The sequence below is a fragment of the Microcebus murinus genome, chromosome 13 (assembly GCF_040939455.1).
Source record: "Microcebus murinus isolate Inina chromosome 13, M.murinus_Inina_mat1.0, whole genome shotgun sequence".
NCBI lineage: Eukaryota > Metazoa > Chordata > Mammalia > Primates > Cheirogaleidae > Microcebus > Microcebus murinus.
Window position 1 is genome coordinate 67,680,972 of NC_134116.1, and position 26,495 is coordinate 67,707,466.

A 26,495-nucleotide genomic window follows, 5' to 3' on the forward strand; every position below is an offset into this window, starting at 1 on the left:
TGAGCTCATCTCTTAAAAATATAGACTTCTTTAAAATGTCTGCAATTTATAAAATAAACTATGAAATATAATCATATAGTGGAATCCACAGCAATCATTAAAAATGGTAGATCTATGTTCATTAGTCTAGAAAGGTGCTTCAAAACATGCTATGAAATGTTAAAGGCAGGCTTTCAACGAGTATATGTTAAATTATATTTTGGTAGGTAAAACACATGATATAGGAAAAGACACCACTAAATGCTAATTGTAATTCTCCCTAACAGTTGCGATTATAATGATTTATGGGTTTTTGTTTTTTTTTTAGTTTTGTATTTGCTATTTTTCTTACATGAAACTTGTATACTTGTGTCAAAAGAAAACCTTAAGAAAAGCTCATTGATGAAAACTCACTGTTATAGTCTTTCAGATAGTAAAATGGCAATGTTATCAAGGAAAACATTCATACTTATCAAGATGAGGATGTAACCATATCTATCTGAAAGGTAATTTTCTTAGGTGAGGCTTGAATCATAGAAACTTAGAATATTGAGCCCAGTCTCTTACCCTGTGTAAGAATCAGTTTTAACACGCTTAAAATGGCTATTTGATCTTGCCTTGAATATTTCCATTGACATGAAGATTATTATCATATGATAATATATATATAAGATTATTATCATATTATCCACAGTTAATCAACTCATCTCTTTCTCTTAATTCTAGTCAGTGGTCTTGGTACCAAATGAAGGTATTTACGAGCATTTATAGCATAAGCTCTCTTTACCCAGATGCACAGCATTAAGAAAAAATTAAAAGCGCATTTAACTGAAATTTTTGTGTATGTGTATACACATATGTGTGCAAGTGTTTGTGTGCACACACGTGTGTGCTGGGAGGATGAGAAAGAGCAGAGTGAGCAAACAAGGTGGAAGTAGGCATGAGGTAAAGAAATGGGGAAGAAAGATACAAAAGAAGGTCTATGCTGAGAATATGCTGCATCGAGGTTATGGAACCACAAAGATGTGTAGTGAAGGTCTTGGAGTGTGGGAGGGAGTAGGTGGATGCGAGCTGATTAGAGTTTGCATATGTACATATTTTTGATTGAAATAACAAAGTACATTGCACAAACTGATAATGGGATGGATCACAGGAAAGCAGTAAAGCAGAAGTAAAGGAAAGGTAGTAGATCCTAGTAAAGGTCTTTGTCATAAGTTAGAAAAGGAAGCATCCAAATATTCAAGCCATGTGGAAAGAGCTCTTTTCTAGGTTTCTTAGGGACTCATTCATCCCAGTGAGGCAGGATACGGAAGAAGGAAAGAGCCACATCTCCTAATGTTCCCTTAAACTATTTTAAAATAAAATAATTCATTTGTCCTCTTGTTTATACTTTGGCTTAAATCAACTCTTCATTTACTATATAACTTTGGAACTCAAATTTTAAGCACAAATTATTTCAAGTAAGAATTTATATTCATGTAGGACTTTATAGTTTAAGCAAATGTTCATTTATATTACTTAAACTCAGATTAAGGTTAAATTAATTCTCCTTAATGAAAAAGGCATTCTTATCCATACATGGAAAACTGGATATTAGAAAAATTAAGGGATTGGCCAAAGTTACAGATAACAAATGGCCAAGACAAGATTTATATCATGCTTTGAACTCTAGGTCCTGAATTCTCTCTACAGCGCCATCAATCTTGAATATAAATGTCTACACCAATTAATAGGGTCATTATATAAATTTAAACAGCACTATTTTATTTTTAAAAATTGTCTTCTATATAAAGAAACCCAGCTGGATGGATTAGAAGTGATTGTTGGGCAGATCAAAAATTTCATAAGGAACTAGAAACGATCAGATATATTGGGCTTCTTCATAGATGCCCCTGGCAAGTCTTGGTGTGTAGGGAGCTCTGGATTGGCCAGAGCTCTTTAAATTTGAAGCCATACTTATTTAAACATGTTTTACCAAATGGCCTCTATGAGAGATGAGAAGAATTGACAGGTTAGATGAAAAAAAACCTGCACCCCAAAAATCCCATCACATGTTTCAATGCCTCAAATACTATAAATTCTATGAGATTTCTATAGACCCAGGTTTCTCAGCAGTAGCATTGTTGACATTTTAGTCCCTGAAGTTTTTTATTGTTGGAGGCTGTGCATTGTGAAATGTTGAGAAGCATCTCTGGCTTCTCTACCCACTAGATACGAGTAGCTTTCTACTCCCTTTCCCCAAGTTGGTAAGTCAAAAATGTCTCCAGCCATTGTCAAATATCTTCCGTTAAGAAACATTGGTATAGACACAGAGGAGGAAGAGCTTGCTTTAGAGAAGTGGATGCAAAAACATGACAAGGTTTCACAGATTTTAAAGTGTATGAGTGGTGCTTTAAAAGTAGGTGGAAAAATATACAATTATACTTCAAAGAAGGGAATGTATGTGTTAACTTTCGAAATTATAAGTCTGATGGATGTAACGGTGAGAAATCTTTTTGAGGGAGAATATGGGTAAACTGGAGGAGATAAAAATGGAGAGACTGGTTAAGGCCATAGAATGGTTGACCTTAAATGCATAACCTAAACTAACAAGTATATAGCACAGTCTAGTCAGTAGATAAAAAAAGAAGATTGAAGACTTTGCGCAGGTGAAAAAAATGATGCCAAAGAAAAATATAGCCATAACAAGAGTATACATTATAGATTCACTAGATTATATGCTCACCTTCTTGTGTCTTACAGTCCTTGTGACATTTCTGAGAGACTGCTACATTGTAGTTATGTCTTCCTGTTTCACAGATGAGGAAACAAAAGCTTCGGGAGGTAAAGGGACTTCCCTGATGTCACTCAGTTAATAAGTGGCAAAACTAAGAGTTAGACTCAAGTTTTCTGCATTCAGATTCAAGGTTCTTCTCATTAACTTATAAATGCAGAGACTTCTGTGAAGCACTTTGTTCAGGAGGAATTTAAGGTTGGGGAGACAGGACTCGGGAGATGACTTAGAAAATTACTCGAATAATTCAGTGACTAGGAGTCTAGTGTGGTGCCCATAGAAGGTATGAAAAAGAGGGTCAAATGAGATATACTGCAAATAAACAATAGCAGGTTGTGAGGACTAAACAGATAGAGGTGAAGAATTAAAAGATGTTTAGGTCATTGAGAGAAGAGACATACCAGTAAAAGAAATGGGGGTTACAGAAGAATAGCATCAGATACAGCCACTTTACTATGCCGAATTAAGTTGTGCCTAGGAGTAAATCAGAATGTAATAAAATATTTTCAGCCCTTTTTATATTATTAAGAGGCTCTTTTTGGCATTAGTACCAGGAAAATGTTATTAACTTATTAAAGTATAGAATTGCTTCCCAGATAGTAATAAGCTGAAAACCCACAAGACGAGTCTATGTGTGTGTGTGTGTGTGTGTGTATGTGTGTGTATGCATGCGTGTGTACCTGCCAGCCTTAGAGCAACTGATGGGATAAAGATTGAAATGTATACGAAATACTTTCTGAATTCTAATTAAATAAAGACATTAAATGATCATTAAAACACTAGAAGGGGTCAATGTAAATACATTATCCTTGAGGAAGAAATAAGAATATGGCAGAATCTGTATTTAGCTATCTTGGTAGAGTCAAAGGAGGTCTAATCATGAGTTCAGCTGTATCTACTACTTATAATAAGGAAACTGGGGCTAAGTAACACAATCACCATGGATTAAGCAGCTGCTTAAGGAGGCAGAATCATGTTTTGCTAGAGTATTACAGAAGAGTGTTTAACCATATCCAGTCTATACACCATACGCTCCCTCTCTGCCTTGTTTGCATCTAGTTTGTTAACTCTCAGTCTTCATAACCCATAAGATAAGCCATTATATTTGAAGTTATAGTCACCTCCAATACTTGTGAATATTAATAAGAAAGTGCTGAATACTCTTTTTAATCCAGTCTTTACAATTCACATGGACTCAGCTCACCTAAGGTTTTCCATAGAAAAAAATTTCTTTAAAAACCCTAAAATGCTTTTTAATTTTTTAGTAAGTAATAACTATTTTTTAAACTACACATCAAGGTAATAACAAACTTGTGATCTGATCAAACATACATTAAAACTTTAAGAATCTTCTATTTAAAAGACAATCCTTTCTCTGAAATCTTAAAAATCAAATGCTATGCAGTATCTATAATTCTACAGACACTATAACACATAGTCTTTCTCATATTCACTCCATATGTTCCTACAGTGAATATTCAGATAATAAGGTAAAAAAACAGAGACCCCCTAAAGATGGGCATCTTTTAAAAAGTGTTTTATTTCCAGATATTTTAACTTTATCACATCATTTAGTAACATCATTTATTTAGAAAAATGGCTGGTATACTGATTGTTAAAAATCAAATGGTGGGTTGAATACAGCATGAGTGTGGGGGGAAAAGGATAAATAAAATTAAAATTAAGTTGATTAAATTAATTTTAAAAAATAAAGAAAAATCAAATGAATCTCTATTGATTGATGGATAAACAGAAAGATTATTTTAAACTTTGGCAGAATCAGGATTCAAGCCCCAAACACCTAGAAGAGCTCACACTGTTAACTAAGATCTTGGTCTTAGTTAACATCTCTCATTGGTTCTGAAGTATTATGTTCCACTAAATTAAACCTTGCATTCCAGTAAATAATTTTTGTGACTTCATCTATAAATGGAGATATTGAATATTTAAGAGTCTCATATATTTTGTAAGTCCTAGATATAATTTGGATAGAATTGCTTTTATTCAGGAAAAGCTGAGTAGATTTAGCACCATGAACAGTGTCATTGATGTTAAAAACAATTTTCTACCAATTTGGGCCACAAGTCACTTAATAATAAACAGTTTAAGGGTGAAGTTATTGAAAGGGTTTGATATGTACCCTGTGTCAAATCATGGTCCAGGACAGGTAATCTTTATCTTGTGAAAGCTGCTATGAATAAATGTTACACCAAAATAAAAGATTTTTAAATTATCAGTGTGATTTAAGGAGTGATTGATACTATAACACAGTACTAATAAGCACTTTTATGTAACATAGGTATATAGACATATATATTCTGCTGCATAGTATCTTAATAACCTTATACATTATACTACGTGGTAATTATTTGTACTGCCACTTACATCACTTGTTAAGCAATTATACATATGTGTGCTCTGTGTGTACATATATGTGTATATATGTTTACACACATATGTATAAATATAATATTTTGCAATTTATATAATAATTTACATTATCATATAAATCAGTATACTGCTATACAAATCAATATTTTGAATATAGCTTCTAGATACAAATATGAATAGTACGGGAACACAGAGGAGGTACCGTGTGACCCAAAGGATAGGGGGAGAAGGTGTCAGGAAGAAAATGTGGTGTCTAGACTGAATCTCATGTAGATGAAGTTGGAAGGGAATTCAGGAAGAAAGGAAAGGAAGGTGCGTGGGAAGTAGCACAGTGTGTGCAGGAATCCTGAGCAGGCAGTGTGGTTGCAGGGTTTGACCTGGCCAGTTTGTACAACAGGAGAAAAGTCTGAATTTTATCCTGTGCCTAACAAGAAACCATTGAGGCTTAGAAAGTAGACACAACATTAGAGTTGCACTTTAGAAAATTAATTCTGGCAGCAGAGGGAGGAAAGAAGTTTTGAAAAAAATAATTTAAAAATCACATTTGTATTTTTAGGTAACTTTGGAAACAAGGTATACCTAGAACAGAAGGGAAGGCAACAAGAGACAAAGAGAACCATTAGGAGAATCGCATTATAAAAATGTATCCATTCACTCAATAAATATTTATTGAGCATCTATATGTGCCAAACACTAAGGGTATATCAATGAAAAACAGATAAAAATTCTGGTTCTCATGGATATCATAGTACATTTTACTGGGGGAAATGGCTAACATTTATATAGCACTTACTTTGTACCAGTCACTATTTTAAGCAGTTTACATCTCTTAAATCATTTAAGAAAAACTTCACTGTGGTTCTAGTGGAACCAATAGCCATGGAGTATGTGTAGGAATCTGAATGAACAGAAATTCAGGAAGCAGGTGAGGCTGACTGGATTTAATAACTGGGTAGACATGCATTGGGAAACAAAGTAACCCTGAGGTGTAAGTAGTAAGAATAACTTTGAAAAAACAATTTCCTAAATGGTTAAACGTAGCCTGCCTTTCTTAATTCTATAACATTGATACATTGCACTTAATTTTCAGCTAATTCTGCATAAAATGAAGTAAAGTGAGAGAAGAATTGTGGGAACACAAAATGATTCTTTTCTTTCTTGTGGATTTCTGAAGTCTACCGACCAGTTTCACCACTTTATTTTCAATTTCTGAAGTGGATCTCTTGAACGATGCTTGAAAACACTGTGTTCAGTGTTCTCAACTCATGCGTCTAACAGCTTTCTTAGTAGAATTAAAGGTTGCAGGTGGCATATTACCAAGATGAAATGATGAAATCTTTCTGTACTGAAGTATCCAGGAAAAAAAAATGAAGAACAGGGCCTTCTGCTATCTCAGCCTGCAAGAATGTGGTCAGAGCTCTCTTAGAATCAAAACAGGAGAACTGTGTCTTGGGTTCCTTCATCAAAAGATACCATGAAGGGTGCTATTTCCAAGCTTAGCTCAAAATTAACATGAAGAACTAAAAACTAGTTTTAAATTAAAAAACAAACATAGATATATAATTATTCTCTTAATCTTTTTCTTTTAATTTCTTTGTTCCAAGAATATTAATTCTCTGCAAAAAAATGAATCTTAAATTAAGTGGTAATTACCAATAACTGAATAATTCATTCTGGAAACTTCTCCCCTAACAACAATGTAGGAATTCTAAATGTAAAGCATCTAAAGGTATCCTGTTTCCTTAATATTTATCCCTTCAGTGAAAAATTGCTTATATACAGCTACTTGACAATTGATTTTTTTGATTATCAGGGGGCATAATGAGATTAATGAATTAATAATCTTAGAAAATTTATATTAATTGTTCTAAAACAGAATCTTAAGGAAAACAATTTTTTTCTCGTTTATGCAAACATTTTTGCTCTTGAGAAATATACACTATAAAATCAATCGACATTTGTGAAACAAGAACAAAAAGACCTATACGTTATTTGTGTGTGTGGTTCACTCATTCGTCACTTTATCACAAAGTTAAACTTCGATATATCTTATTTTTCCTCATTTGCAGTTAGGATTAAGTATGACATTTGTCCCTTTTACCTGACTGGAGTATTGCAGAAAAATATGTGGCTTTAATATAAGGTAGAAAGTGTGTTATTGTAACTGTTAAATAAAATCTAGTTATTACTCAATCATTACTTATAAGAACATCAACATTATAAGATTTTAGAAAGCAGATAGTTTTCCTCTAATGTCACAGGTAAATAAGATTTCACATTTTCATTACATAGAATCAAGAAGTACCCATTTACTACAAATTGTTCCCATTGGCAACATTCAGCTTTTTAAGAAACATGTTAGGAATGCCTACATATACACAACACTTACTTTCCAAATACCTCAAAAAAGAAGTTTAAAGTATATGCTCTACTCATTGCATAAATTTACTAGTTTTCTCAAAGGTACTTTTACTAAGTTGCTTTTCCTTTACAATACTGAGACTAAACGGGGCACGTGTAACTTAAGGTGACTATAGCATTCTCTATATTGTAAGCATAGTTAGTGATTTCAAGAACTCAATAAACATGGCAATTTATTAACATCTTCAGCCAGTTGTGGCTCAGTGTTTTAGAGATCTGCTACAAAAACTATCCTATGAACCCTGCATTTGCTAAACCTAGATATTTTGAATTGCTACATTTTGATACATACATGCTACATTTGCTACATACATGCTACATAGTAACCTGCTAAAATCAGGTTACTATATTTAACCTTCAAGCCTATAAAATTTATACTTCCGGCTATTAGAAAGGAAAAATAAAACATGCAAAATGAGTTCAAGAGATACAAGGTTGTTTTTGTTTTGTTTTGTTTTTTGTATTTCTGATATTTGACCATGGGAAAAACCCCTTATTATTATTTTTTTTCAATGGAAGTCTCCATTGAGCTACTTGGAAAGTGTGAAGTAATTCTAGAAGTGTTCTCAGCCTTTACACGTCACCTTCCCACTTCTTACCCCTGTGTGTCCCCCCATCTCTCCTCAGAAGCCAAATCGGCAAACTGTGAGACAGGTGCTGTGAGAAAGATAAGAGAAAGGAAGAGGAAAATAAGAAACGGAGGGAGGGGAAATATGAAAGAAAAATAAAGAAAAAGAGAAAAAAAAAGGAGGAAGAGAAGCTCTAGAAGTGCTCAGAGCAGCAGCAGCAGCCACCTGCCCAGTCATCAGTTCCCATGCGACAGGAACTGTGCTGCATGAATGATCTTATTTCCACGAATTATCTTCTTTCATCTTCAAAAGAACTCTATTAGCTCGGTACTATTATTATCCCCACTTTATAAATGAAACGGAGGCTAAGACAGTCTCAGCGGCTTGGCTCAGGGTCACATCCCCAATTATGGCAAGGGCCAGAGCCGGCGTCCGTTCCAGCTCTGACTCCAAAGGCTGTGGTCCTAGCTATGATGCAAGGGAAGATAAGCGGCTTCACGAGGCTGGCCTTCCTGTATACACATTTCAGAAAAGTAAGAAGTCTCCTAATTAACATGTTTGAAATTTCCTTAATTTCCTCCCTTAAACCTGGTCCCTGACCCTCTAGTCTATTTCATCTCATGGCACCACCATTCTCTGGTGGCCATGAAACCCAGAATCATGCTTAAGTTCTCCTTTTTCCTTACCCCATAAACCAGGGCATCAATAAGTCCTATAGATTTACATCCAACATTTAATGGAGCCCATCCTTTTCTTCCCATGACATATGTCTTCCTGCATTAGCCTCATGTCAGTCTCCCTCTTTCCCCCTTGCTGCCCTCTTACAGAAAAGAATCATCTTTTAAAATGCAAATTGGAACATGTGGGTTCCTTGCTTTCAAATGATTTAGTAGGTTTAGAACAAAATCTAAATCACTCCGCAGGATGTCCAAGACTCTGTACCATCTGGCCCTGGCCTAGGTGGCCTCACCTGTTTTCCCCCTCTGATTGGTTTATTGAACTCCAGGCTCTTTGGTGACAGTTGCTGGGACTCCGGGTGACAACAAAGCTCAGTGCCTTTGCACATGCTTTTCTGTCTGCCTGGAACATTTCTTCTTTCCTTCCTCCTGTGGCTGCTTCAACTCATCCTAAATCTAAGCCTAAATATCACCTTTCAGAAGCCTTTCCTGACAGGTGCATCTCTATCTTGGGTTTAATTATAACCTCTGGAATACTTTAAACAATGTTTAAGTATTTTGTCTACTGTTTTACCCTAAGGACCAATCTCAGGTCAAAGACCATGATTGTTATATGCATTGTTTTCCCAGACCCCAGTAGACAGCTAAAGTACAGTGAGTGGATGCTTAAAAAATGTTGATTAAATCAATAAACAAATGAATAGGGAATCCTGTTGCAACAAATAAGTTTCACCATAGAAACTCTACCCTTTCTCTTGCATTGCCTTCTGGTTCTCTGTTGCATTCTCATAGGTTCTTACAAATACAGAATAATATCAATTATGACCATGTGCGTGTGCATTGAGAACCACCTTCTGTTTCTCCCAGCCATCAGAGAAATGTAAAGTAGAATGAGATATTACTGACTTATGTAACATATGCCACAAATAAATATTTGACTTGAGATTATGATATTTTAATCATCTATGATAGATTTGCTTAGTGTTAAAAGGTCACTATCATTTGTTTTGAGAGTAACTGTGGAATCATATTTAATTTCTGGTTATGTACCTAATAAGAACTCATATTCACTCAAAAATTACCAACTTAAGTGTCCGCTGAATTAAAGCCAATAAAAATGGCACATTTAAATAATATTTAATTTTAGGAACCTAAAGAATAATACCTAGTCAAACTCATTAATAGTTTATACTTTTCTATCTAAAAGGCATAACCTCTTTCATGGACACAGCATACGTACCTTAACAGAGTCATGCTTTTCAAGGCAGGGATCTGGCATGAAAGAAAGACCTGATGATTTGAACTATCGCGAACTGCTCAACGAAAAGTGAAAGGCTTACAAACATTTAGCCATAGTAGCCAGTGCCTCTCCCTGGATCTGTATTGCAGTAGATCTTGTGCAGACTGAAAATATTTGTATCAGTGCCTGACATTACATCAGCGTCTTATTATAACTCCCTAATGCACTAGTATCTTTCCTCTGGTTCTCATGTCACTCGCAATTACTTTTATTGCCAAGAATGCTTGCTTTCTTCTCTAAGCTGAATATGTCTGTATAATCTTTTAATGCTTGTACTCAGTCCTCGCTTTTCTACTTACTCTACGCATTTGTATTTTTCCAGCCCTTGCTATACACTCAAGCTAATTATTAGTACTTACTTTGCCTTAAACCGTGAAGTTACTGATCTCCTTCAAGCAAAAACTTGTGTTCCTTCTATCTAGAATGAAGCGCTTCTGGTGGTCTCTTTCTGTTTGAGTACTTAATCCTCAGATATGGCACAGAAATCCAAAAGCCTTCACCTTAACTGACATTTCATATATAGAAATGACTGAGCAGCTTCTTCTATCTACTATGTCAAGATGCTATTTATAATATCTTTCAATAGCATATGAATTGAGAGTCTTGGTGGATGGAAAACTGGGCACCAAAAGGCATAATCAAAGACAGCAGCAAAACATGTCTGGCCGTGGCCCAGGTACACTGTAATGGCCAGCACAGATATTATGTCTGCCACCCCAGTTCCAATGCCAAAACCAGCAGGCAGAGCTCACTCAGCTGCGTGCCTGTGTCATTTGAGAGAGTTCAAATGAGGAAGCAGCAAACTGGTTTTCATAATGAATAAAAAAGTAAGGCTCCTCCTAGTCAGTATACCAAGCCAGGTGATCATATATCCTAATCTTTCTTATGCCCATCCAGAAACATCTTGGATCTGATGCTGAAGCCTTGAGACTTAAAAAAGAAAGATCAAAGTTTACAAAATGACTTTTTAACAAAGACAGGAGATACTTTATGCTAAGATAGCTCTTTACTTCTCTACCTGTCAGAATGTTATCTCCTATCACACAGGAAAAAAAAGGGGACTAAAAATACTTATGGTAGTGGTGCTGGTTTAAAAATTTCAGTGACACATAGAAAATTTCTATCTTCTTTTAAATTTTAAATTGCATAATTGTTTATATACTAAGCTGACAACTTTTTTCTTTCTGAAAAGGAGTCTGTAAGAATAATATGAGCTTCGAACTGTTGGTTACTATGAACCTCTTCAATCTTAAGTACATTTCAGCAACTATTTCAGAGGAATTTTCACAGCAGTTAATTTCATGTGTTTAAAAATGTGAAAGATTTGCTAAAAATCTTTCTTGGTGCCACAGGGATTTAAATTAATGCTAGGATAAGAGAATGTTCTAAAGGAGTGCAAAGGGTCCACTGGGAATTGTTTATGGGAACTTTTCTTAGAATACTATTTAATTCATCCTTATAGAAAAAGGGAGCTTTTTTTCCTTCACATTTATCCATTCATTTATTTTAATGGCTGTTAATTATTCACCATGTGCTCAACTCTCAGCAGGCACTGAGTTTTAAAGATTAACGGTATCTTTCTTGATATGAAGGAGTTCCTTCTTCACTAATGGAGGTTTTCACATTAACAAATAATTATATTAATAATATGACATTTTTTTGCTATAAATGAAGTTGGGGATAGAAGCACAAAGAAGGGTGGGACTAACTTAGTCATCATGATGTTGAGAGCAACTTTGGAGAGGCAACAACATTTGAGCAGGTGTAGGGAGTGATGAACAGTCTTTCTGGTGGAGGGTGGAGCATTCCTGGGATAGCTATGTGAGATGCCTTTCACATCACAATAAAGAGCTAGGGGAGCTCCTTGGAGGGAAAACTAAAAAGGGCCCCCCAAATCACTTTGATGTTAGAATACCTCCTAGAAAAATTATAGATAATTCAATGCTGAGTACGAATCAAATAAAAATATGCTCAACTATGAAGGGGATAAAAGAATACATGCTTTCTTTCCCCTTACAAAATTGTGGAGTACTAGATCTGGAATTAGAATTCAAAGAGTCAGTCATCAAAGAAGGATGTATTTTCCAGGTCTGCGACATTAGTATATTATGAGTTATCCCCATGAAGATATTAAGGGTGAAAACGAAAAGAAATGGAAGATGGTTTAGCTAAATCCATACATAGGTTGTTGCTACATACATATGCAAGCTCATTAGATGAAGCCACAAATAACTGGAGTATAATACATTCCTGAATTTCAGAGTTGGACCTGATACATTGTAACGATGCATTCACATATGCCAATTGACCCCAGTATACCTGGATAGATGACATGACGTATTTGTGCTCTTCAGTAGTATTCCAATAAACATACTTCGTTACTAAATAGTCATTTCAAGAATTACACTGTGGTACCAGGAAAGAGTTTGGGGGTCAGCATGATTTTTGAAGTATTTTAAAACAAAAATTCACACTCCAGAGAACACAAACTTGTTGTCCTATAAGCAGATCCCACTCTAATTTCATTCCCATCTATTAAACATTCCTAAAAACTTAAGTCTAGTGAACCCAGAAAGTTCGAGAGTTTCCCCCTCGTAGGCCTATGCTGAATAAGTACAGAAGTTATCAGTTACCATTGTTTGGAAAAAAGCATCTGGGATTCAAGTCAGCCTCCAGTTGCCTGGTTGTGCAACTTGAAGGAAGTCAGTTATCCAGTTCTGTGACTTGATTTCCTCATCTGCCAAATAAAAATCATTCAAAGTGTTTTGTTGTCATTGTTATTGTCGTTGTTTTATCCAGCTCACAGGGATGCTATGAGGGTGAAATTGCATAAGTAACAATAAATCATGTAGAAGATTTAAAATCTAAATGAAAGAACCCTCAGATATAAAGATATGTGTGTGTGTTTGTGTGTGCATGTATGCACACGTGCTGTATCCACTCACATGTATTAAGTTCAAATCTAGCAAAACCTTCTTGAGGCAAAAACCCTGACATCGCCTAAGACAGACAGTGTCCTCTTTGCTCCTGTCCATTGCTAACAACCCCAAAACACTTTAAAACCCCCAAAGCATTCACTCTGTCCCAAGCACCAACCATTTAGTGGTGGGTGGACACTAAGCCATCACTAGTTATGCCAGAGGAACCCTGTGGCCAGCCAGGTTCTCATGGTAACACAACTAAATCTGAAACAAGAGGTTTGAGCCTTCTCTTCCCCTCAATCTCTTCTCCTACTCTTGCTCCCTAAAATTGTGTTTTATTTTTAAGATTATTCAAGGATTATGCTTGCTTCAATAATTTCCTTAGTTAGTTACCATCCCAACACCAATCATGTTGATTTTAATTTAGTGGATCAGAAAGAGACTTGGGTGTAGAGAGTTCTTAATTTTATCCCATTGTGCCTTGACTTGCTTCCCAAGGATGGAATACTGGAAGGGTCTCAAGTACCTCCTGGGGAGGATTTATGGGTATGCTTACTATCACTGTATAAAGTAGATAATAATAAATCACTATGGTTAATATTCCAAGTTTAAATAGTATCGCACTTTTTATTCAAATGTTAGAATATTTATAAAGCAATGCAAACATCCTACAGAAAAAAAGAATCAGGTTGAAACAATTTTGAGATACACTGATGATTTTGTATTTCTTAATCTTGTAGGTTTCCGTGTTTATTTCATCAAAGGGAAGTTTTCTTACTTCAGGGGAAGTCAGCTAAATTCTGTTCAACAGACAGGTTGCTAGAGTCTGCCTGAGCCCCACACGTAGTGCTATGCCAGAAGGGAGGAAGAGGGTGAAAAGGCATATTTCTGGAATTTTTCTCTCTCACATGAAGCTATAGCTCTAAAAAGGCTCCTGAAATGATTCTGTCCCCATTTCCATAAAAAGACAAAGACAATCTTTAGAGGTGCTTTCACATATTCAGTAAATCAAAAAATTAATCAACCTCTTTAGTCACTCCCTACTTAATATTTTGAAATATAATAGTGTATAATGTTTTCCAAAGTTTGAATACAGACTAAATTTTTAAAGTAAATACTACCATTCCACCCAGCTAAGGAATGTGCACAATAGTAGAGTAATAGAATGTGTGTGTATATGTGTGTGTATAGGAAAAATGTAAAATATTAAAAAAGTACAGACTATTATGTCTTAGAATAAGTGTAACCATTGGATTTGGAATGTTTTTAGTAATTTTAAGGAGAATCATACTTTTGCTATTGACATTTATTCAATCATTCTAAGAGATCAATCCGGTGTCCTAAACCTGGTGTTTTATTTCATCCTTAAATTTTTATATACATACTACACGGATTTGTGTTATTTCAGGGTCTCACTGTAAAGTTTACTTACGGTAGAATTTCCCCTTTGAGCAGCAAGGTTCGACAAGCAGATTATTTTTTATGAGTTGCTTTCCTTCTTAGAACTTTGCTTCATGCTAGGATTCTTTTCATCAATACATAGAATGCTAAACTATACTTTGGTTAGTCTAAAAATAAAGGCATTAATTTTATCAAACCTCGGACTTACAGTGGAGATCAAATAGTTGAACCTGAATTAACACGGTTTTTTGTGTCTCTGGTATACACCCAACAGATGTCATTTTTCAGATCTGTGATCATCTTGCATACAGTGATATTTTAAGCAAATGCTATTTAATGCTTCAAAAAATATGGAGGGCAAAGATGCAATCTTTTTGAGAATGATGACATAAGAGTGTGCCATTTAAAAGAAGCAAAACTAGGGAACAGATGACTGAGTCTGAATTATTTCTCTCCTCCCTCTCTTCTCCTTCACATGTGCTTGCACTTGGGCTGTCCTGTCCACACAACACATGTACTTGGTGCGGTTCTTCTGCTTCCCATGAGGGCACGCAAGAACAAAAACATCTTTATGATCAATCTAGAAGTGGCCAGTTTTTCTCCTAGTCTACAGGGTTAGGAAGAGAAGTGGTTGGAAGCTGAAAAGAATGTCAGCGGTAGTCATTTTGGGGGGAACAATAATAACACTGCTGCCTAAGAGACTTAGATCATAAGTCATAACCCATTCCCTGCAGTATTCTTCAGACTTCAGCAGAAAAATATTTTAGCTAGACTAGGTCACGAAATCCTCAAAACTAAGGAAGTCAGTAGACATCTTGAGACGGGTGAGATAAAACAGATATTTAGTTAGCACTGATTGCTTGGTGAATGCAATGCATCTCCACCAGCACACATGGGCATGCTGTGTGTTAGTCCACACAGCACACATGGGCAAGTTAGGAAAAGGCACCCCCTTTGGGCAGATGCACTCAGATGGGCACAGCGCTATGAGTCGAACTGCAACTGGATTCCAACATCCTCTTGTCCCCTCAAGTAGGCAACCTTATGCAGGGTATAATCTGAACAACTAGACATGGGGATCCTATTTATACAGATCTCTCTCCTTAGTACTTTACAAATCATAAGACAAAAATCATATAACCAGAACACTTGTCTATAGTCATTACGGAGTTGGATTGCGTCAGAGTGAGACTGTAAAATTTTCTATAGGAAATACTAAATTCGCTTGGTATAGATTCCTTGTAATAATGTTGTCAAAGAGCGACCAAGGAGAAGGTCCCTCTCCTTGTTTTCACTCCTAGGAGAGTGAAATATACTTACCGCCATCTTCTACTGCAAAATGGAACATATCGCTTGTGGCATTGGCCCCTTCTCTTAAGACATAGCATATTCTCATGTCGTCAATGTCAGCTAGAAAATAACCAAAAAGCAAGACAATTAATTACTAGGGTAAAACTGATGACTCAATACTTATGGTAAATTTTATTGGCTATTACTTTTTCTGTAAGCATGTTTAGATTCCCTTCTCCTCCTAAGAGAAGCAGGGCTATCTCATTTCTCAGATCTCTAAGCCCCTTGATTTCAGCTGTGCCATGGAAATCTGATCCCTTGCACAGATAAATAGAGTGCAAGACTTAGTTTATAATAATAGCAAGGTGTTGCCCCTCCCAACGGTATTTGCATGTTCATGCATCAAAGGAGTGACTGTCTAAATATGGAATGTCAGGCACCATGACAGGTGGAAAGGAAGATATTTTGAGGCATGGCAGCTTTCCTGGCACTCTAGAAATGACATCCTTTGCTTGCCTGTCAGACTGGCTCTCCGAGGAAAAGAGGCTTGGCCTCCCCACTCTGGTTCACTTTTCTTACCTTTTGTGCCCTATAGCAGACTATTTTTAACCTCTCTAAAGTTTGAAAGGGAAAATCAAGGAGGTATTTTTTTTTAAAAAAAATCACAGAGATTGAAATAACTATTATGGTCCCAAATCAAAGAGAACTTTAGACATAAAACAATCTAACAAAAGTGGAAACCTTTTATTCATAGTTGAAAATTATACCACCTCAGAAATGCCTTTTGCTTCCTACTCTGAAATTTACTTGCATAGATTTGCTTTCATATTACTAAGACACATTTTTAAAATTTATTCATCCATCTCACCTGTTCCTCTTCTTAATGATGTCACACAGACAACACAATAAAACAAGAATCATTCTGTTCTGTGATATTCACAACAGATCATTATTTTATGCAGGCTCATCAATGAGTCCCTAAGGCTACATAAAATCAAGGTCATAGCTAAAAATAGCTTTGACAATGGTACGTAATATTTACTTGTCTAGTGTGTGTCCTCTGGTGGTTTTTTTTTTTTTGTTTTTTGTTTTTTGTTTTTTTTCATCTCCTAAAAGCTCTACTAAATTCATGCTCTGGAGTTCAAAGGCTTATATATAAGACAATGACTTTATGAAAGAATAATCTCAAGTGAGGCAAGGTTTTAGGATCAACCAATTCATGAATTTTTATAGCTCCACTTTACAGACCTGGCTCACACGGTTTTGGAAGGTGACTTGCTCACCATCAAGAACACTTGGGGAAGGGAAAATCTGATTTCATTGTTAATGATACCTTCCTGCTAACAGAGGTACTTGGAGGTGAAGCAAGTCTGAGATGTTTGGTTCTCTCTTAGCAATTCCTTTCTAACTCTCCTATAATTTCCCTGTACTTTCTGCCTAGTGTGATTTCTTTCTGTGTGGCTATCTTTCCTAGCAGATTGAAAACTTCTGGGATTTTTTTTTTTTCTCTATCTTAACTTCCCACAGTTTTTTGCTCAGGGTCTTAGAGCAGTAAAGGGCCAATGTGTCTTAGATTAAAATGAAAGAGCCAAGTGGTTTGGTAGATCACACTGGCATCTCTACCTTCCCATGTGCAATGTCTCCTCAGGGGTAAGGAGTGAAGCCTTCTGCACAGCTCTTTGCCTGTTTACTCTTACAACTCTTAACTTTTACAACCTTCACTTTATCAGTAAGCAAGGCTGTGAACTCCCCTGAATACACATCCTTACCACAGGGACAACAGCCTCTGGCCATGTGGGGAAGACCTTCTCCAATGTTCCCACCCCTTCAATTGCATAAGAAAACCTAAAGGCTCTACTAGGAAGAAAGAAAAAACTTTTTACTGCACCCAACATCTGTAAAAATGTTTTCTTATGCAAAAATATAGTATTAAAGAGATAGTTTCATTGAAGTAAGTCACCACTTCAAAACTGATTTTTAAGAAATTTCTTTCATAGCAAAGAGAAAATGAATGCAATGACATGGCACTCAAGTGTCAAATTTTCCCTACATGTTAGGGCATTTGCTACTGATTAGTTTGAACACATTAAACCCCTACTTTTTTTTTTTAATTTGTTAATAATTTATGGTTCACAAAAAATAAACTTTTTAAAATGTCAAGTAAGTAAAGATTTTGATCATAATACTCATTAAACAGGTACCTCTAAAAATAACATAAACATATATAAATGAATATATAAACATTAGCTTTCTTAAGGGATGCAAATGTTAAAAGGATAAAAACATAACAGCCAAAGTGTTATCTTCTTTGAGCAAGTATCCAAGAATTAACTAGATTCTTTTCTAGTTGTTAAATATGCATTAAATCTATTTCAGTTTACCTATACAATCATTCCATGGGCTTTTTGTTTGTTCATTTGAATTCTAAGTTTATTAACATTGCCTGGTAATCACACTTGGTTCACACTCTTTGAGGAAAGAAAGATAATTATAAATCAGTCTCCTGAAAGTGATTTATAAATTATCTCACACAAGATATTATGTGCTTATTGTAGAGAAAAAAAATTCCAGGTACTTGAGACAAGTGATTTAGGCCTGGGGTTGGGGGAACAAAGCATCTTGGCAAAGAGGTGAAGTTTGAAATAAATGAATCATTTTCCTAATTCTACATTGTTAACACTTCCTCATAACGAAATTGTAAGTTTTAGAAATGAATTAATTTTTTTTTCTTTTAGGGACCATTAAGTCAATTAATTTAGGAATAATCTTTCCTGGCCTCTTGTTCCAAATTGACTTACAATGAAAATCCATCAAAATATAGTTTGGCCTATCCATTCATGAAAAAGCAAAACCAAAAGCAAATAAAAAGAATTCACAGTCTTCACTCTAAACACTGCTTTCATTTCTCCTGCTGGAAGAGCAGTCATGGGAGCTTTCTGATGGAGCTTTCTTCATTTTTAAATCACTTACCTAATCTCTGTAAATAACTGCTATGAACCAAACTCCAGCCTCAACATGTTTAAACGAGTGCTGTGTGATTAAATACCAACACAGTTTTACTAGTCAATATTTGGGTTTGCACTGGAATATGATAATTTCCCCTAAAATGGTAACTCTTAAAAAGTATCATCACTTTTCATAATAAACATAACTGCTCTACATTTACAAAGACCATAAAAATTAATCACGGTGACTCAAAGTCAGTGAGATAGAACAACACCCTATAATGAAATGGCATAATTTTAGGATTCAATATTTAAGAAATAATATTCTAATATTTTCAGCTGTTGGATTTGGTTCATAGAATTAAAATTAAATTATTTGCCTGTCTCCATCCAAATATTTCTTTTCCTAAATTTCTAAAATCAGAATTTTTTTTTCAGCTTAGAGGAGGGATTTGAAGTACCATTTTCTATCTTATAGCATGTTCCTTTCATTCTCTTCACTTTCCATGAAAATAAACCAGTCTAAGATTGCATGGCATCTCTATTCTCAGAAAGCCTTCTCACAAAGTTTCCTGCTGGTCTGGCATGACACTTGGCACTCTGAGGTTTTCCTGTCCCTGCAGGCCCTAGGATATATTCAGGCTTTCAGCCAAGAATCAAGATGTTGGAGTGTGGGGCTTTTTGCCAGCATCTAAAACAGAGAAGCAGTTCACTTTAACACTACATTTTGCTACATCCATGTTTGTTAAAGCATCTGTTATCTAAGAGCACAACAAGGTTGCAAGAAAAGAACACCCTCTCTGGGATGCCCTGGGGTTAAACACCATCTCAACTCACAGAGCCCACATAGGAAAGATCTAGTTTCCATTCTGATGTGGTGAGATTTTCATGAAAGCAACCCAAATCCCTTTGTAATGAAAGTCACACGTTCTAGAGAACAGAGCCCTAACTCCCAAGCCAGCAGAGTAAATAGGCTTCTCCCTTCCCTCACTGAATAACTCTGCACAGGTCATTTGCCCTTCCTGTCTCAGATTGTGTCCAGCCACAAAGGAAATTCAGGTTAGAAAAATCCTGTTGCCTCCAAGGATGCAGGTGCTTGAGGTAACTGGTGTCTGTTACTATAGGTGCAATAATGAAATCATTTCCTCCTCCTACTATTAATCGTGTTAACATATCTTCAGATTCTTAAATCGAATGGATGTATATTTTGGTGATGAATACATTGCCTTCTATACACAATTAAGTAGGCTCTTCTTTTTTGTGTATATCATAGTAGCATTCACTGTACATCTAATTGTTACAACGCTACATAGGTATTTATCTTTTATGTCTTTGGACAGGTGTTTGAGTTATAATATATTATAAAATTTTTAAAAATCTACAAAATAAAAATGAACATTTTTTTTTCTTACAGTTACAAAGTTCCTAACAACCATAACAGTATTGGAATGATGCTCTTAAAAATTAATCAAAGTAACATAAATTTGAAGCCTTTTTATGAATGGTATTTGATAATGACAGCAACATGAATAAATAGAATTTAGAGAGCACATTTTTCTGTAAGGGGCTAAAATGCTTCATGAACTATTTGCAGCACACAAAACTGCAGATGCTCAGAGGACAGGTGTTGCAATGGAGCAGAGTTGGAAAACTTGCTTCAATTCTAATTCACCAAAGTCTGGCACCTGCTTTGGCAGCGTACCTTGCCACTAAATACACTGATACTCCCTCTCATGAAGGTCACTGCAGTGGCACATGGGCAACAAGGGAAGTGAGTCCCTGTTTCCTCTCCTTCCCCTGTTTTCCCTCCCCTTCCCTTCTCTTAGACTCTCACTGGATGCTCTACCTATAAGGTTTTCAGTGACAGGTACATTTGGAAGGAAAAGTGAAACATACCTTGGGTAAACTCGGTGATGCTGTGGTTGCCTCTGCCCAGGTTGAGAAGGTACCCATGTCGAGGGGCCTCTGTCACAATAAACCTAAGAGAAAGGTATAGGCTGTCTCTGTCCTCCACTTTTAGTATCTTGCTTGTGATCATGAACCCCAAGTGGCCAGTGGCCAGAGTGCGAAGTGTAGAGGCCCCTTTATTCACTGCAATTTGGGGGGCACTATTATCAACAGCTAAGACCTGGATCTTCATCACTTGGGGTCTCCTTGTTTCAAATACCGTGTTCGGAAAAACATAGAAGTCTGTATGGGTGCCATCAGTCACTGTGAAGGAGAAGCTATCTTCACTTGACTCAGTGCCGTCATGTTTGTAGCTGATTAAGTTTTCATTCAAGTCTTGCTTGGTAAAAACCGTGACAGGTCTGGTATTGTTGAACAGGAGACGGCCATGAACAGGTACCTGGGTGACAGTGAATTTCAGGAGTTTGTCAGGAGTATCTCTGTCTTCAACAGTGAGTTCAAAGGGAGTAATCAGCTTATTTTCACTTTCACTGACAACCAGGCTGTGGATCGTCACCACCGGCTTTTTGTTGTCCACGTCACTAATTGAGATGCGGAATGTCCGAAAGACAGGGTTACGTCCGTCGGTGACTTGAAACTCAAAACTGTCCATCTTCACCTCATCGTCGGCTGTGTGGATGTAATAGATTTTGTTGCCAGCCAGCTGGAGCTGAGTGAAAGACGTGATGGACACTCCAGGTTGGTCTGTGCACTCTAAGTGACCTCGCATGGGAGCCCTGGTGATGGTGAAAACTAAGTTTTCATCAGGACTGTTCAAGTCACTGGTGCTCAGTAGGTCTGTTGTGAGAGTGACCCTGCCACCTTCTCTCAAAGACACTCCCTTACTTATCACATTAGGGAAGACAATGTCAATGCTCCCAATGGACACGTAGAAGTAGCGATCTATGAGGGCATTTGTTCCATCAGTCACATCAAACTTAATCAGGTCTCGGATGCCTTCTTGCCCAACATGGACATACTGAATTAAGTTTCTGTCCACCTCATCCTGTGTAAAATTCATGCCCAGTGTGATATTTTCAAAGGCACCCATAGGTTTTCGTCTCTGTAATAAGCCATGTCCTGGCCCATAACGAATAATATAAACCAAAGATTTATCTTCTGAGTCTAAGTCAGTTGCCATTAATATTTTGTTGTTGATAATTTTAGTTTCCCCAATTTCTATTTCTAGTCCATTATTGATGGCCATTCTGGGGGTCTCATCATCAACAGGGATGACCATAACGAGGACTGTCTTTTCCACAGAGTGCTTGCCATCTGTTAGTTTAATCACCAGACTGTCTTCCTGAGTCTCAGAGTCATCATGCTCATAGATAATGCTGGAACTCTCTATGATCTGGTCCAAGGTGAAGCTTTCAACCAAAACCGTGCCATTTATCATCTGGTTCATGACGTGACCATGAGTAGGGAATTGGGTAATAGTGAAAGTTAAATCATCTGGGGGAATGTCAGCATCAGCAGCGTTGAGAATGGGTGTGTCAATGACCAGACTCATGCCTTCCATCACCATAAATTCTCTCATGAACATCTCCGGCTGTTCATCATTGGTGGGAATGATTACAATGGGGAAAAAATGTCTCTCTGAAAAGTTAATGCCGTCAGAACAACGAAATAGAAATCGATCTTCCACAGGCTCCACCCCTTTATGGACACTCTGGACATAATTAATGTGAGCCTGTCTGAGATCCTTCAGAGTAAAAGCACTTATGGCAATCCCTGCTCTTGATTTCTCAGAGCCTGGCGCTGGAGAAATGTTTTCAACATAACCGGAGGTAGGCTGAATAACTATAGTGCACAAGATGTCATCGTTCAGGGAATCCACATCTTCAGCACTTATATGCATTGAAGTTATAACACTTTTATCACCTTCCATTACTATGAACTGTTCTCCCACAGAAATTTCTGGGGCCTGGCTATCAACAGGGAGGATGGTCACCCACACAGTAACTCCATGGATAATACTGCCTCTGATTCTCCATTCTTGAGACATTTCTGACAGACTCAGGTTAAAAGAGTCTGCTTTGGGCAGCAGGCCTATCTCACCACTGGTGTGGGCATAGACAACAGAGCCCTCCAAGATGTCCCTTTGGGTAAACTGCTCTGCCGGAGCTCCATTGACTAAGATTTCCCCATACAAGGGTGGATCTTCCAAGAGGAAAGTCAACATCAAATCATCAGTGTCCTCAGCAGTCCCCTTAATAATATGGGCAGTGATTTCAGTAGCCCTGTTTTCTAAGACATCGAGATAGGACTCCACAGTGCCAGAAGGATGGCTCAGCATGGACACCTCTTCATCCACTGGCCGGACATTCACTCTAAGAGTGATGGGCACCACGTGGTGTCTGTCACTGACTTCTAAAGAACAGCTGTCAGTCAAAGACTCATCCCCATTGTGGGAGTAGGAAATTCTGCCCTGTTTTATGTCCTCCAAGTGGAAGAGCCCCCCTACATGTAGTATCTGTCCAGACAGTCGCACGTGGCCATGTCTGGGTGCCTGTGTGAGAGTGAAAGAGATGTGGGCAACGTCAGTGTCTACATCACTCACGTGCAGCTCAGTCTCGCTCAGGATGTGGTGGCCCTTCTGCTGAATAGTGAAGCCGGTGTTGAGGATCTCAGGGGGCTGGTTGTCCACGGGCTGCAAGTAAAGGGTGAAGGTGCCTGGAGCCACATTCCCAGCTCGGTCCTCCACCTGGAACTGGAACTGGGCCACTCGAGTAGCCACTCCCAGTTCTCGACCTGGGGGTCTGTAAGCAATTTTGTGGTGGTTGATCTGGGCTTGGGTAAAATGGGACACCACGACTGAGGGGCTCTCCGTCAGGACCAAGGTGCCCAGTGGGGCTGGCGAGTGGTTTTCATCTGTGTCCATGGGGGGCTGAGTCACTGTGTAACGCAGCTCTCGGTCGTCTGTGTCCAGGTCAGTGTAACGCAGCCACTTCTTCCGCAGGGGTGTGAGCTGGGATTCCTGCACCACCATCCGGAGAGGACAGCCACTGCCCAGCTCCGGAGGGAGGCGGTCCACGGGATGGATGCGTATCACAAACTTCTGTAGCCCAGACTCATTCGGGGGGTCGTGGTTATCCTGGACTCTAAACGTGAACTGGTCCATGACTGGCCCAGGACTATGGGGCCCAGAGTGCCTGTAGAACAGCCTACCCTCTGTTATGTCCCGCTGCTGCCACTCTGTCACTGTCCGCTCGTAGAATGCACCCTGCTTCCTCCAAAGGCCCCCGAGAAGCTCCTGCTCCTCACGGGGAGGGTGGGTTTGACGGAGAAGCAGATGCCCGGCAGTTGAGAAGGGTGACTCCAGCACAAACAGCAGCAGAGAGTCATCTGAATCCATGTCAGTGGCACTCAGAGTAAGGGGCAGGATGGGTACTGTTTCCCCCTCTGCCAGCGTCAGCCCTGTGTTGGCATTGAGGACAGGTGGCTGGTCATCCACAGGCACTAAGGTGATGGGAAACAGAAACTGTACCTGGTGCCTGCCTCCCCCATCCACCATGCGAAACACCAGGTTGTCACTCAGTGAGCCATCTTTGTCGTCATGCTGGTAAATCACCTGGCCTGCTGCCAGCTCAGCCACTGTAAAGCTTTTGGGGGCAGAGTTGTCACTGGAATCACCTAGAATGATGAGGTGACCATGCCGGAGCCCAGCCACCACCTCCAGCCGCACTGCTTCTAGGTCATCCTCATCACTGATGACCAAGTTTTGTGGGCCACTGCCCGCAGGGCCCGTGAGGGGTCGAGACTGACCCTCATAGAGAATAAGACCAGTATTCCGGGTGACCACGGGAGCCAGTGTGTTCATGGGCTTTACCACTACCATGAAGGCAAAAGGGTCTGAAGCGGCTCCTTCCGGGTCCACTACCTCCAGCTCCAGTTCAAAGAGCCGCTCGTGGTCGGAGTCTTCAGAGGGCGGCTGGTAGGCGATCTTCAGGAGGCGCAGATCCCTCTGAGTGAAGGAAGAAAGGGGCAGGCTGCGATCATCAGTGCTCACCAAGTAGCCCTGGCCGGGCTGGAACGGAGAGGTGAGGTTAAAGATCAACAGATCAGGGGCAGACTCAGCATCCTCCGCTGCCAGCATGTCTGGGGTCAGGGCGGTCAGTACAAACTGGTCCACCTCCATCATCATCATGGCCACGAAACTGGGCTTGGGCGCAGTGTTCTCGGCCCCTCCCCGGATCCTCACCAGCACCTGGAAGTGCTCGCGTTTCAAAGCAGGGCTGCCCACAGGAGCACCTCGTGAACGCAGCTCCACCACCATGGGCACCCAGTCCCTGTTTGGGGAGCGACTGGGGGCTGTGTGGCGGTAGCGCACGCCCAACTCCTGGAAAGCTTTGCAGTCCATCAGGAGAGGTTCCGGGGCACCCCTCTCTCTGGCTTCCCCAGGGACCTGCGGGTAGTGGAGGAGTTCTCCATAGCGGGGCAGCGCCCCCAAACCGGACAGGATGCCCACGCGGCACTCCTCTGTCTCGGGCAGGTAGGCGAACTCCAGGCTCCGCGCATCCAAGGCGTTGCTGGTACCCAACAGTTCTTCCACAACCAGCGGCAAGTTCCGAGTCACAACCTCCAGCTGGGTGAAGACCACCTCCACCTCCAGCACCAAGGGTAACACTACCGCCCCTCCCGGCGCGTCGTAGCGCAGCTGCAGCCGGACGCGGTCCCGCGACGGGCTGCGCGCGCCCAGATGCGAGTAGCGCACCTCGCCAGGGCCGAAGTCGCACGGGAAGCGCTTGGGACTCAGGTAGCCCGGCCACTGGGCCAGCGCGTCGTTGTCTAGCACGGACACCGCGCAGCGGTCTCCCGGCTGCACCTGCAACACCAGGTCGTGCAGCGGATCCAGCCAGACTTCACGGCCGAAGGGCACCCTGAGTCCGCGGTTCGCCAGCACTATGGCCTCCTCGGCAGGGACCCCTGCAGCCCCCACGAGACCCGGGGACAGCAACGCCCGGACGGGGGCAGCGGGCTGTGCCGGGACGCGGCTTACCAGTGACAGGAGCAGCGGCAGCAGCAGCAGCAGCCGGGGCTGCGGCGGAGGTATTGACTGAAAGCTGGTGGAGCCGGCTGGCTGGCGCGAGGCGGTCCCGCAGGTCCCGGCTGAGTGCATGGTCCCAGTGTTGGGGCTCGGGCAGGTCAGCCTGGGAGTGTGCAGTCAATCTCTGAGCCGGCAACAAGAGACAACTCCGGGAAGTGCCAGGGACTCCGCACGCACGCTGCCTGCGGGGTCCTCCTGCAGCCGGGACTGGTCCAGAAGTTTGCGAAAGTTGCGCGGCGCCGTCTGGGCTGGAGTCCGCGGGGCAGGCTGAGCCCTCCCAGGCAGCCCGACGCTGCCGCTGGCGACTCAGTTGCGCGGAGAACTGAGTCCCTCGGCTCCTACTTCCCAGGTCCCGGGACCCTGGGCTTTGAGGGAAACCCCTCCCCTTGCACCCCCTTACTCTAGTCCTCCCAGGAGGCCAATCGTTGGTCCCGGGAGGAGGCCCCGAGTCGGGGGGTTGGGTAGTAATTTCTGCCAATCAGCTCTTAGTGGCCAAGGCGGGGAAACTACCGAGAGGGGAGGAGAGAGAAGGCGCAACAGGTTGTCTTGGAAGTGCGGGAAGAGGGGCCTGGAGTTGCCCACCCTTTCTTGCGCTCCGCTCCGGGCTTCTAGATCCGGGGCTCTCGCAGGGAAGTGGGAACATGCTGCTGTGCCGGATTCCCTTCTTCATCTGCCTGGGATCGAGGATTACACATTTTAACCGCGTCCCCCGCCCCATTCAATGAGATCCCGCGCAGTGCATGGCCATTTCTCCGAAACTCACAAACGCGCGAGGAGAGTTAGACGCAATGCCTCTTGAGCTTGAAGCGAAACCCAGAACAGTTTGGGAGG

General features: G+C 39.9%; 1 protein-coding gene across 1 annotated transcript in view; it reads right to left on the reverse strand.

Moving 5' to 3' along the window:
- The window catches only part of FREM2 (FRAS1 related extracellular matrix 2), a 165,314-nt gene extending 139,297 nt beyond the window's left edge, over nucleotides 1-26,017 (reverse strand). The window contains exons 1-2 of the mRNA XM_020290416.2: nucleotides 20,564-26,017; nucleotides 15,753-15,842 (exon numbers count right to left, since the gene is read on the reverse strand). Coding sequence (XP_020146005.2) covers nucleotides 15,753-15,842; nucleotides 20,564-25,736 — 5,263 coding nt within the window. The 5' untranslated portion in view covers nucleotides 25,737-26,017. The remainder of the gene's footprint in view (nucleotides 1-15,752; nucleotides 15,843-20,563) is intronic.
- Between the last annotated feature and the right edge of the window lie 478 nt (nucleotides 26,018-26,495).